The sequence below is a fragment of the Dipodomys spectabilis genome, unplaced genomic scaffold, assembly GCF_019054845.1.
Source record: "Dipodomys spectabilis isolate Male_0828 unplaced genomic scaffold, ASM1905484v1 ptg000297l, whole genome shotgun sequence".
Lineage (NCBI taxonomy): Eukaryota > Metazoa > Chordata > Mammalia > Rodentia > Heteromyidae > Dipodomys > Dipodomys spectabilis.
Window position 1 is genome coordinate 1571141 of NW_024870974.1, and position 13312 is coordinate 1584452.

Genomic DNA, 13312 nt, shown 5'->3' on the forward strand with positions numbered 1-13312 from the left:
CCTTTAATTCCAGTGTTCACTGACTTGGCTCTGTTTGGCCTGGTAGACTTGCACCCCATTGTTGCCACAATGGGTTGATGACAGCATAGAATAGGGCTCCCCAGCCTCCACACATTTCCCAGGAGGAGGACAGACGAAATTCCTTCCCTGCCTTACCTAGGGACTAGATCCATTACTACTGGATGGTGGCAGCCAGAACAGAGCCTTGCTATGTGCCCACGTGTATGTGTGTGTGTGGGGGTGCTCCTGCACTGACCCCAAACAAAGAAGAAGAAGAAAAGGAGGAAGAAGAAGAGGAGGAGGGGGAGAAGGAGGATAAAGGAGGAGGAGGAGGGTTGAGGAGGAGAAAGAGGACACAGAGGAGGAGAAGGAAGAGAAGGAATAAAGGAAAGGAAAAAAGGGGAGATGGGGTAGAGGAAGATGGCAGGAAGAAAGAAAGAGGAGGGTGAGAAGGGAGAAGAAGGAGGAAGAGGAGATGAGAAAGAAGGAGGAGGAGGAGGAGAAAGAGGAGGGGGAGGAATTATTTTGAGGATACACAAAAGAAACTGATTATCAATCGATTCCAAGCTCAACTTTTAACAGGGAAAATAGTCTTGATTGGAAGAAATGATTCCGAGAACCAAGCCACTTCCCTCGAGTTTTCTCTGTGTACTCTCAGCTTCTCAGCTGGACCAGAAATGACTCAGGAGCAAAGCTCAGGGTTTTGGTGCACCTGGGTTCCTTTTTCCCAGCAGATGCTCTTCCCCTAATTTGCAGCTGTTGGTGTCGGGCAAGGTGGATGAAGATGGTTCAGTGGCTCTGTTTGTCTGGACTTGCCAAGAGCAGAGAAGGAATTGGGTCAGAGCCAGAGTTGTCCTGGCCTTTCCACACGATCTCCCTACTCAACGCCAACAGGAAGAGCAGCTGCTCAGGGTGGATGATGGGATCACACATGGGAGACAGAAAAGAATCTCAAAGATGGGTCAAAGCTGAGTGCATGCCTGTAAACTAGACCTAACTATCCTGGAGGCTGAGATACAAGGATCACAGTTTGAAACCAGCCAGGGCAAAAAAGGTCTGTGGACTCTTATCCTCAGTTAATCACCAAAAAGCCAAAAGTGGAGCTGTGGCTCTAGTGGTAGCTCGCTAGCCTTGAGCAACAATGCTAAGGTAAACACCCAGAACCTGCCAAAGGAAGAAATGGGGGGAGAGAGAGAGGAAGAAAGAAGGAGGAGGAGACAGAGGAAGAGGAGGAGAAGGAGGAAAGGAGGAAAGGAAGAAGGAAAGAAGGAAGGAAGGAAGGAAGGAAGGAAGGAAGGAAGGAAGGAAGGAAGGAAGGAAGGAAGGAAGGAAGGAAATAAAAAATGGGTCAAGATATTCTTAGTAGAATATGCAAAAATGCAGACATTTTGATTTGTCCCCAAGTAACCATCTAACCACAATGAGCCCTTAGTTCTTGTCTGCAAATAACCATACTGTTGACAAATCATTCTGCTACTGATGGACTTCCAAAATTATATGTACTTCTAAAGTCAATTACCAATGCAAGAAAAGAACTGTGTGCTATTAGCTGCCCAAGAAAAAGTACCATGAACCACCACGTATGCATTACTGTCTAGTAATAACCACAAAGCCAGAGCAACTGTTGAAAATACTTTTAAGTTGCCCAGGCAACAGTTATTACACATAAAACTAGGATTTCTTGTATTTTTTCTGTTCAATTATTAAGTGTACCTTTATCATCAGGACTGGCAATAAAGCTCTATTGAATTCAGCGCTTGGGAAGAATAAGCATGAGAGTAGGATTTAGAGTGAGTTTTCTAGAATAAGAACCTTACGCTGTTTCTGTAAAGAAGCTGGTAGAAGAAGGCAAGAAGGGAAATACCAGAAAATGAAAGGGCATTCAGACTTTGCTGTCTCCTTTCATTTGCAGGGGAACTGTTTTTGTTGTCTTGAAGATTCTTTAGAAACCTTCCTAAAGATTTATGACACAGAAGCACATTTCACAAGGTCCTTTGGAAGGTAACAAAAAATGATGAGACAGGCATCTGAGACTGCCGCCTATAATCCTAACCACTCAGGAGGACTGCAGAGATCTGAGGATCGCAATGTGAAGCTAGCCAGGGAAGGAAAGTCTGTAAGACTCTTATCTCCAATGAACTAGCAAAACTCTGGAAGTAGCAGCGTGGTTCAAGTGGCTGAGCACCAACCTTGAACGGAAAAAGCTGAGAGAGAGAGCACAAGGCCTGTAGTTCAAGCCCTAGTACTGCCCCTATCTCCTCAAAAAAATAAAATAAATAAATAAAGAATGATGGTAGGTGAGACTCAATCCCAAAAGGTCGATCCCAACACCACTCTTGCTAAAGTATTCTACTAAAGGATGCCTGAGTCTAGATCTACCTGACATAGACTGAGTTTCAGAAGAGTTTGATCCTGCCATTTCTCTGCGACCTGGCTGCACATCACGGACAGCAAGTGTGCCCTGATAAGACTTGATTCCCCCGAAACAATTCCCAGGGCAATTCCAGGTCTACCTCCACTCACAAGAATGGCTTCCTACCATTTACAAGGTCACTGAAACAACTCTTAGATAGACGGATAGATCAGCAGCCCCAAGAATGACTTCAAGTCCTACCTAATCCCAGGTGAGGAAAACCACTTGCTGTGGCCTTGTTCAGTGTGATTTAGCAGCAGTGTGACAACTAGAGTTTTGTGTGAATGCAGTGACCCCACAGAGGATAGAACTACAGCGCAAATTTGTTTCTCTGGCATTTCAACACAGCCCAGCTGCGCACATAGCTTATTCAACCATCATTATGGTTAGGCGGTCGGATGAGACCTTCGACGAGAGAGCACTCAGGATCCAGGTAAAGAGAACTGTCCACTGGGCCACACCTCTGCTGTCTGGCCTTTCTCAGCAACGGTGGAATGAATCCTGTTCCCAAAGTCTTGGTGTTCCTCTATGACCACAAACTGCAGGGAAAAAGAAAGGAGTGAAAATATTATTATTATACTTCATCATCAGCTCAGTGTGTATTGATCCAATTCTATAGCTCCATGGCATTCATTCTGCGGAAAGTCAGGTACACCTGTAATCCTCACAACTTAGGAAGCTGAGACCTGAGGATCACAGTTCAAAACCAGCCTGAGCAGGAAACGCTGTGAGACTCTAATCTCCAATTAACCACCAAGAAGACTGAAGTGGAGCTGTGGCTCAAGTGTTAGAGGGCCAGTCTTAAGCAAAAAGAAAGCTCAGGGGTAATGCCCAGGCCCCAAGTTCAAGCCTCAGTACTGGCACAAATAAAGGTGAAAGTGTACAGAAAGACTGTTAAATTTATTCTCAGACCAATGAAAGATTCCACTTGGATGTAGGAACCTGTGTTTACTTTCTATTACTAGATACTAGTTTGATTTTTCTTTACAAAGCAATCCATTCTAATTTTGGAATCCTAACTTTTGGATCATAGATCCCTCTTATACTGTAAGAATCCATCCCTCTGTATCTCAAAATGACCCCGGGCAAACAGAGGCTAGGAACATGGCTCAGTGGTAGAACACCAGCCTCGCAAACATGAGGCCCTGAGTTCAAATTGTATTTCACCAGAAAGAATCTTAGCCATTGACACTGGTTCATGTCTGTAATCCTAGCTAATTAGGAAATAAAGATCACAAGGATTGTGGTTCAAGGCTCACCCCAGCAGGAAAGTAGTGATAACCTCCAGCTCAGCAAAGGAGCCAGAGGTAGTAGGACAGGTCTATAGTCCCAGCTACTTGAGAGGCCCAGGAGGGGTGATCATGATGTGCAGCTGGCCCTGGGAATAAACTATAAGACTATCTAAAAAAAAACAATTAAAGCAAGTCAGGTGCTGGTGGCTCATGCCTATAATCCAAGCAACTCAGGAGGTTGAGATCTGAGGACTGTGGTTTGAAGCCAGCCCAGGCAAAAAAGTCCAATTCATTACCAAAAACAAAAAACAAAACAAAAACGAAGCCCAGTAATGGGGCTATGGCTCAAGCGGTGTAGTGCAGCCTTGAGCAAAAAAGCTCAGGGACAGTGCCCAAGGCCCTGAGTTCAAGCCTCAGGACTTGCACACACACACACACACACACACACACACACACACAACTAAAGCAAAAACAAAAATGCCTGCCCAACCAGGGTGAGGCTCTGAGTTCAAAATACCAGTACTGCTAGAAAAAAAACCATAAGTATCTTCAGTATTGCTCATAGATCAAATAATGTCACATAAATATAAATATATGTTTTGTCAAACATATGTGTGTAGTATGTATATAACTCATTTAAACATGCAACCCAGCTCTGAGTAATTCACAATCATGAATAGGTCCGGACAACTAAAAGTGCAACTATTTGGCTGGGATCCACAGCATGCTTTCTCATGGTTGAAGAGCTTGGGAAGCAGAATTCGACAACAAAAACACGTCCTTTCAGTCAACAAAAGGATTATTTCTGTCATTATTTGGATTACCCAAAAGAGACTGGGCTCCTACAACGCAGGCTGAGCAGAGCTCATAGGTTGTAGTCAGGCTAGATAGGTGAGCTATTAAAATAGATGGAACGTAACAGGAAAGAAGAGAAATGAGCCGGGCTCCAGGATGAAGGACACAGCCTAGCAACATTCTTTCTTGTCAATCAGTAACACGGGGGGGAAGGATGACCCAGTGGTTCTGAGGAGGGAAGGGCTGGCTGGTCGGAGGAGGCCTCTACAGGAGGGAATTCAGAACTCAAAGGAAAGGGAAGAAGGGGACTGGGCACTAGTGACCCACACCTGCCCGCCATCCTAGGGACTTAGAGGCTGAGATCTGAGGGTTGCGGTTCAAAGCCAGCAAGGGCAAGACAAATCTCTGAGACACTGATCTCCAATGAACCACCAACAAGCCAGAATTTGTAGAGCCATGGCTCAATTGAGAGAGAACTAGCCTTGAGCAAAAAAGCTCAGGGACAGTGCCCAGGCCAAGATTTCAAGCCCCAGCAGTTGGCAGAGGCAACACACACACACACACACACACACACACACGGGAGGGACAATGAAGGAAGGAATCCATGGCAGAGGGAGGGATATGGCTGATGACAGCGTGGCTCTCCTGCCTGTGTGCTGTTCATTTTCTTTTGCTCACGCTACGTTTCTCCCTTTGCAGCTCTCTCATTCCAGGCTCTGCAGTGACACATGGCAAACTCACGGAGTCTGTCGTTTCAGGACACAGGCTGGTGATGTCTGGCTCCAGTGAAAATGTGCACTGCAGACTTCCTGCCCATGGGCCTCTCTGCCAGGAGCACACAGGCCCCAGAATCCTGGGCCCCGCGGATGGGGAAGGCAGCTGGGGGGAGCAGATTTGTTTCCACTGTGCTCCATCCAGTTTGGGTGTTTCTCCCACCCACTGGGATCCATGCAGTGGCAGTTGGTGTGGACGACAGCAAGGAAAGCTGGAAAGACTGGCATTTTACCCACAGCTCAGCTCCAAGCCAACTAGCTGTTCCAGACAGCAATAAGGGATATTGATCCTTTGTTCCCTACACACACACACACACACACACACACACACACACACACACACACACGCACAGATTATATGTTTGTCTTTTCCCTGTGATTTAAATGAGATGAATTAAACTATAATTCAACAGCTGAATGAATACCACCATGGTAACCTATCAAGTATGAGTGGGTAATTGAGAGACCTGGGCTGTGAGGAGGCTGCTAAGAACTGAGCATGCCAGGTAGCTGAAGGCCCTTATAGGGAGAAGGAATATTACTGAGCAGGCAACCAAAGGCATCAGAGTCCACAGGTGTTCTAGCTCTTGCTGGAGGTGAGTTGGGTATTAAGGCCTAGGACTGCTGTTTTGTTTTTTTTTTTAGCTCTGTACTCAAGTTCAGCCAAAAAAATTAATACCAATAACAGCTGTTGGGGGAACAGATGTTTCCATGGGGTGGGAAGGCTGTTCTCTGTGAATGCCTGGTGTGGTGGGGGCTGGGACGTGGGGATGATGTAGGAAAGTCCTGGAATACTGTTGCCCACCCTTCCATCATCTTCTCCATTGTTCTCTGTTTCGTGCCACTCCTGGGGCTTGAATTCAGGGTCTTGGTAATGTCCCTGGGCTGTTTTTTGCAAAAGGCGAGTACTCTACCACTTGAGCTACAGTTCCATTTCCAGCTCTTTTTTGTATTTAATTAGAGATAACAGTGTCATGGGCTTTCCTGCCCAGGCTGACTTTGAACCATCGAACCTAGGTCTCAGCCTCCTGAGTAGCTCAGATTACAGGCATGAGCCACAGGTGTCCAGCCTCAGTGGGATCTTTCTAAGGCTGCAGTCCTCCATGGGCTTGCTACCTATTACAGCCACTTCCACAATGTAAACCAGTAACAACAGCATCAGCACACTAAGCATCTACTGGGTTAGGCCCCACACACATTTCTGGAAATGGCAGTTCCCTTAAAAATGTGGATAACTTAGCTTGCCTCAGTTCTGCCCTCTAGTGGCCCAACACCAGTTGCAGGAGTGGGTCTCAAAGCCTCTTCAAGCTCTGTCCTGCTCGGCTCTAAGGGAAAGATATAGGCTTGACAGATGAAGAACAGCCCGTGGGCAGGCTCTAGTTTGACTTTGAGTTTAACTTGAAGGAGGTTATTTTGTTATAAATACAGATTGAGCATCCTGTGCTCATGGTTGTTGAATCTGGCAACACATTTGCTACTTAAGTTTAGGGGCTTAACGATGTTGTAAGAAAAGAAATATCAGGAACACTAGCGGCAGCATCTTGAGGTTTTAACATCATCTGAAATTTGGATGAACTTCTAGAAATCGAAGGAAACATCACACAAACGCATAACAATCTGAGTAATAGAGAAAAGATGCATGATAGCAAAAACGTCTCTATATTTCTGGCAATGACATCCTGAGGTGTTCTTTCCGCCCCCACCCCCCTATCCCGCCCCCTACCCCCCATCCCTTATCCCTATCCCCTATCCCGCAACATGGTTTGAATGCAGGTCCTTGGGTTTGCTTGGCCTGCTGGCTCAGCTGGCTCTACCCCTAGAGGCACTCCTCCATCCCAGATGGAGATAGAGTCTCAAGGGCTTTTCTGTCCAGGTTGACTCCATAAACCACGATCCTCTGGATCTCAGCTCTTCTGAGAAGCTAGGATAACATTTGCGAACCACCAGCACCTGACTAATGCTGTTTTAATCCCTCTAGTTTCTTGATTAAGGTCCCACTCAGGACCTCCCTAGCTCCTCTGCTGTTGGTTAATCCTGTTAGGGTCTAACAGATTCGTAGTTGTTTTTTTAGTCATTGAAGAGTGAGAACAATGAATGAGAATTGCTATTGAGTCAATTCCTAGCTTCGTCCTCTTTGGTTGACTTACCCATGGCTGGGGACAAGAAGGCATCTCCACCTCGCTGCTGGCAGGCTGGCTGCTGCTCACACCACCGCCGCTGCTCTCACCATTGCTGCTTGGGTCTTCATAAGGATTCTTTGGGTTTTTCAATAGCTGCTTCCGAATCCTGAGATAAAGCCAAACATATGAGACAGTCTCAGAAGAAAACAAACCAGACATCTTTTTCAGGAATCTCATCAAGAGCTACTAATTGAACACAAGCAGTCAGCACATAGCTGAAAATATCCCGCAGGAAATAAGGTCCCTGGGCAGCACCATGACATAGCCATAGACCTGCAGACGCTGGTTTTTACTTTAGATGCATTGGCAATGGAAAGAAAAAGGGTTTCAGTGTCAGGCATCAGTGGCTCACGCCTGTAATCCTAGCTGCTCAGGAGGCTGAGATCTGAGGATCGCAGTTTAAAAGCCAACTCAGGCAGGAAAGTCTGTGAGACTCTAACTTCCAATTAACCACCGGAAAACCACCAGAAGTGGAGCTGTGGCTCAAGTGATAGAGTGCTAGCCTTGAGCACAAAAGTTCTGGGGCAGTGCCCAGGCTCTGAGTTCAAGTCCCAGTGCCAGCACCACAACAAAACAAAACAAAACAGAAAAATCCCAACCAACAAGACCCCCACCAAAAAAACCACAAAAACACATGTTCAAGAATCTTGTCTCTCTGGATGTGGTAGAAAATACCTTGGAGAATCTTCCTCCTACTGGAAAGACGATCATTCATAGTAAATCATAATAACTACAGATAGCATTTATTAAACTTGATATGTCAGCCTATGCTAAACTTTTACTTAGATGAATTCACACAAACTCACAATAGCCCTTGAGATAAACATTATCCTTGGCCCTATCTTATAGCCAAGAAAATGAATGACTGTAAATGTTAGATACTATGTCTGATTTAATTTAGGCATTAGATGGGATTTGAACCTGTGTGGTCAGATTCCAGAGGCCATGCTTTTAACCACTACACCAGGATACAGCAAGATCTCAACTAGGAGCATCTTGGCTCTTTCTGCTGAATTTTCCACAATATGCATGCTTGTGCAGTGTCTGTGGCTGTGATTGGGTTTTGATGAGTGGGTGGCAGCAGGTAATCTGTTCATTGCCACAGAACTGGGACTTGTGTGTGAAGTGGGAAGGAAATGATGTGATTGAACTAGATAATTCTATAAAGTCCCCTTGAACCCAAAAGTTTTCTGACTGATTTTTGTCCAGCACAAACCTTAACAAAACAGAAAATATTTTTCTATATTGACGGCAGTAGGGGACCCGATCTTACTTTCAAGGAAAATGGAAAATGAGTAGCACTCTAACACAGTGGCTTTGTAAGAGTGTGTGTGTGTGTGTGTGTGTGTGTGTGTGTGTGTGTATGCTTGCATGCATGCACGTGCTTAGCACTGAAGCTTGAACTTGGGACCTTGCAGTCTTGCTTGGCTTTTTTACTCATGGCTGGTGCTCTACCACTTGGGCCACACTTCTATTTGGAGCTTTTTGCTGGTTAATTGGAAATGAGAGTCTGGATGATTTATCTTCCCAGGTTGACTTTGAACCTTGATTCTGAGATCTCAGCTTCCTGAGTAGCTAGGATTACAGGTGTGAGCCACTGGTACCTGGCCATAGGGTTGTTTGTAAAGAAATGGATATGATTGTTCAATAATTTTTACCTGTTTAAAGTGATTGAAAACACAAAATTAAAGGATCAAGAGCTTCCTTGCAAGTTAGGAAAGATTATTTTCTTTAACAGAGGTGATATGTTGTAGGCAATTAACATAATGGAATGTAACCACAAACTAGTTACACCGGCGCTGGAGTGGGGGAAGGTAGAAACAGATGTTCCTTAAAGGAAAAATTCATTATGAGAATTAACTGCATATATCTTGGGGTGTAGCTCAGTGGAGATCCCCTGACTAGCACGTTAGGTCCCAGTTTCCATACCCAACACTGCAAAGATATACAGATGAGTGAGCAAATAAGTAACCATTTACATTATGTATGGACAAAGACTTAAATAAGTAAAAGCACAGCTGTCTTAGGATAGTGAAATTCTGGGCTTAAAAAGTAGGGGGGAAAAAAGAGAATCCTCTGAGTGCCATGGCTCACATGTGTCCTTACAGCTGTTTGAGAGGTAGAGATCTGGAGGCTCATGGGCTCAAGGTCAACTTGGGTAAACAGTACAGGAGACTCCATCTCAACCAATAAAAGGCCAAGTACAGTGGTATGCCCTTGTTATCCCAGCCACGGGGAAAACATAAATAGGAAGCTCACAGTCCAAGCCAAGTGAGACCCTCTTGAAAAAGGAATGAAAGCAAAAAGGGCTGGGGGGGGGGCCTGTCTCAAGTGGTAGGGTGCCTGCCTAGCAAGCCTGAAGTCCCGAGTTCAAACCCTCAGTACTCACCCACCCCCAAATCTATGGTATTCAATTCTGTAAATGTCTGTGTGTCTATCAATGTAGTTCATCCAAAGGAGGCCGGTGTTTACTCCGGGAGGACGGAAGAGCGCTTAAAGAAGCTATGGGAGGAAAAGTTCACCTGTACTGGCGTGCCTCCCAGAGTCCGACCACAAGCAGCAGGACCAGCACCACCACGCAGATCGCCACCACGGTGACGTCCCGCTGCTGCCCGTGGCTTGCATTCCGCAGCTCCCATCGCAAGTCTCGGTGCTGACATCGCTCCCCGATGTAGCCCACCACGCAGCTGCGACGACACACACACACAGATCATCAGAGACCCCTGTCCAAAGACTCCATAACTGGCTGGCTGGCCGTCAGCCTCAACATCTCCATCTCCAGACTCAGCCCCACATGCTCACGGAGAGGGAAAACCCATCCCAGGTGAGCGGAAAGCACTATAGCTACATGTTAATGACACAGGATTTCTCCTTCACTCAGTCCACCCTGGGATGGACGGAGGATTCTTTGCATCCTGCCTGTAGAAGAGAACATTGATTAAAGATGCATTCCTCTTGGGCTAAAATCCTAAGGACTAACCTTTAAAACCAACACACAGCAAATTTTCCCTGAGACTCAGGGGGAGTTTCAGAAACAAATTTGAGGCCACATTGCCATGAGCGTAAGCTGAAGGTTGGAAGAACCTGAAGCCAGGTACCAGTGGCTCACACCTGTAATCCTAGCTATTCAGAAGGCAGAGATACAGATGATTATGGTTCAGAGGCACCCTGGGTAGAAAAGTCTGAGGGACTTCATCTCCAATTAATCAGGCAAAAGCTGGGACTAGGTGGGGCTCAAGTGGTAGAGTGCTAACCTTAGCAAATATGCCAAGCAGATACAAGGCCCTGAGATCAAAGCCTCAAAACCTGGTACTGACTAAAACAAAACAATAAAACCGTACACAGTCCCAGGGCAGGAAACATAATCTCCAAACTGGAAGGAATAGTTCTTCCATTAAAATATATATATATATATATATATATATATATATATATATATATATATATATATATATATATATATATATATATATATATATATATATATTGCCAGCATAAGCAAAAAGTGTCAATGGGAACCCATAGCATTTGCCTATTTTTTTTTTTTTCAAATTTTCTGAACTTCAAAAGGCTGGACAAGGAGGTTTACAATTTAACATGTCCCCTACTTTTCTTTCAAGGAGGAACAAACTATTTGGAAGAAAACCAAGGGTCATTATTCATCCCTGAACAGCTTATGGTATCATGGAAATCGTTACTAGAATGATCAGCCATCAAGTTATTACTTTCATCTTGAATGTAAGTGGAACAATGCTGCCACCTATTGGGCTATTGGGCATGATTGTTTTCACAAATGGGGCAGAACTGTCAGGTTGACACTGGCATTCTTGCTTATAAGAACACCTACTTTCCAAACATCCTATTCCCAATCTATCTCCTCTGGCCCTGGAGTCACATCCAGTGCATCGAAGAAGATGCTCAGAATGGATACCACCTCCCATGTAGGGAGAGGCAGCATGAAAGAAGCACTGGAGAAAGTTCCAGAAGGTCTAGAGTCCAATCCTACTTTTGCCATTAATCTGTCATAAAAGACTAGAAGGTCACTTTTAGAGGAAAGAGAGAGAGGAACAAGCATTTATGAATGGGTGACATCATGCCAAGCACATTGATGTGAAGCTGGTGTGTTCCCATTGAACGGGCAAGGAAATGAGGCTCAAGGAAGTAATCAGTACAAGGTTACTCTGCTAATGAATGAGATTTGCTTCAAGTGACCCAATGATGTGAAAAACCATAATCTTCCTCCCACACCCCACTGTTTTCAGAAGGACTGTAAGACCTAGTCACCTGTGGAAAATTATTCTAGAACTGCCCAGGCATGTTAGGGGAAGACCTAAGGTAGGTGCGTGAAGGATTCCCAGGTTATTTCAAGCTCTACTGGAGGCTGGTCTTTCCCCTCGCCTCCCATCACCTCCCCTATCCTCAATATTCTCCCCTCCCCAAGTCTTTCTACTTCTCTCCTTCCTTGTCTCCCCCCCCCTCCTCCTCTCTGTCATTAGGGGCTTTACCATACCATTTCCATACATCCCTATGATGTACTATGATCAAATTCACACCTTCTATTCACACCTTCTAATTCTCCCTCCCCTTCCTTAAACACAAGTTAATGGGGGTCATTAGTCTACTTCTGTACATACACAGTAATTTCTTGGAGTAGCTTCATCTGCTTCCCTCTCTTTGTGTTCCTGGGTGTTCTGTTTTACATTTAGCAACCTTCAGTGATATGTAGCAGTCACTTCTAAACTACAGGGTGTCACTGGATGATACCACTGAGCCTCTCCAAGGTTTGGAGGGTTTGAGAAATATGTCAATCATGACCAAAGTTAAGCTATGCTTAATAGCAAGGGCCGCACCGTACGAGGGCCAGCACTGAGGTCGGTTTACAAGGGGTGGAAATAAGGTTAAACTAGGGGTTCTTTAGATTATTAATTTGTCCTTTAGCTTAACCAAACAAAAGTCTGCTTGGCCAAATAAGCTTGAATTTTCCACGATCATATAATTTTAAGACAATCTAGACTAAAGAAAGATAAACAAGACCTTTTCATGTGGGGTGGGGTGGGATGCCATTAATCAGAAATTGAAAGTTAGAATCTACAGCTGTTTTCAAACTGATGTGGCCATATAAGTTGGTCATCAAGAAACCTCACAGCCCTGGAGAAGGGGCTGGCCTGCCAGAAGGATATTTTGGGCTAAGGCCCAGTCAGAATGAACAAGGATATTTTCTGGGCTCCAGAGATTTGGGAAGTCTTTAGACTCTAGGCTAGGAAAGCTCAGAGGAGCACTGGTTCGTGAGCATGGCAGATCTCCTCCCTATGGGTCATCAGATGGCCTGGTTCCCTATCTCCTTCTAAGCACGGAAGAAGCCTTTCCTGTGGAGAAAGATGCCAGGAAATGTTTCCAAGAGAGTCTGGGCTACAAGCACCGCCTGAGGTTTCTTATTATGGAATTAATCAAACATAAGGTAAAATCAGCAGGACAAAGGAGGGAAGGTTTGAATGTTTGATTAAACCATGTTTTTTTTTTAATTAAATGTACAATTCAGAAACAAGGTTATGGTCCAAATACCATGAATGCTGGTGACAGTTTCAATATTACTTTTTGATGAAAGGTCCTTAGCTGTGTTAACTACAGACTTGTCATGTTGTAGGGTTGAAAAAGCACCAGGAAACTATGATCTTTTCATGGAGATTTCATGAAAAAAGAAAAGCAGAGTGTCAAAGAGTTCATTGAGCCAGGTGCTGGTGGCTCACACCTGTCATCCTAGCTACTGAGGTAGCTGAGATCCAAGGATAGCAGTTCAAAGCCAACCCAGACAAGAAAGTCCATGACTCTTTTCTCCAATTAACTGCTTGAAAACCAGAAGTGGAGCGTGACTCAAAGTGGTAGAGTGTTAGGCTTAAGCAAAAAGCTTAGGGACAGCAC

General features: G+C 44.9%; 1 protein-coding gene across 1 annotated transcript in view; it reads right to left on the bottom strand.

Annotated features, from left to right (window-relative positions):
* Positions 1 to 1622: 1622 nt before the first annotated feature.
* Positions 1623 to 13312, bottom strand: part of Egf (epidermal growth factor) — a 67210-nt gene continuing 55520 nt past the window's right edge. Inside the window, exons 21-23 of the mRNA XM_042701563.1 lie at positions 9916 to 10080; positions 7361 to 7499; positions 1623 to 2952 (exon numbers count right to left, since the gene is read on the bottom strand). Of these exons, the coding sequence (XP_042557497.1) occupies positions 2836 to 2952; positions 7361 to 7499; positions 9916 to 10080 (421 nt within the window). The 3' untranslated portion in view covers positions 1623 to 2835. The remainder of the gene's footprint in view (positions 2953 to 7360; positions 7500 to 9915; positions 10081 to 13312) is intronic.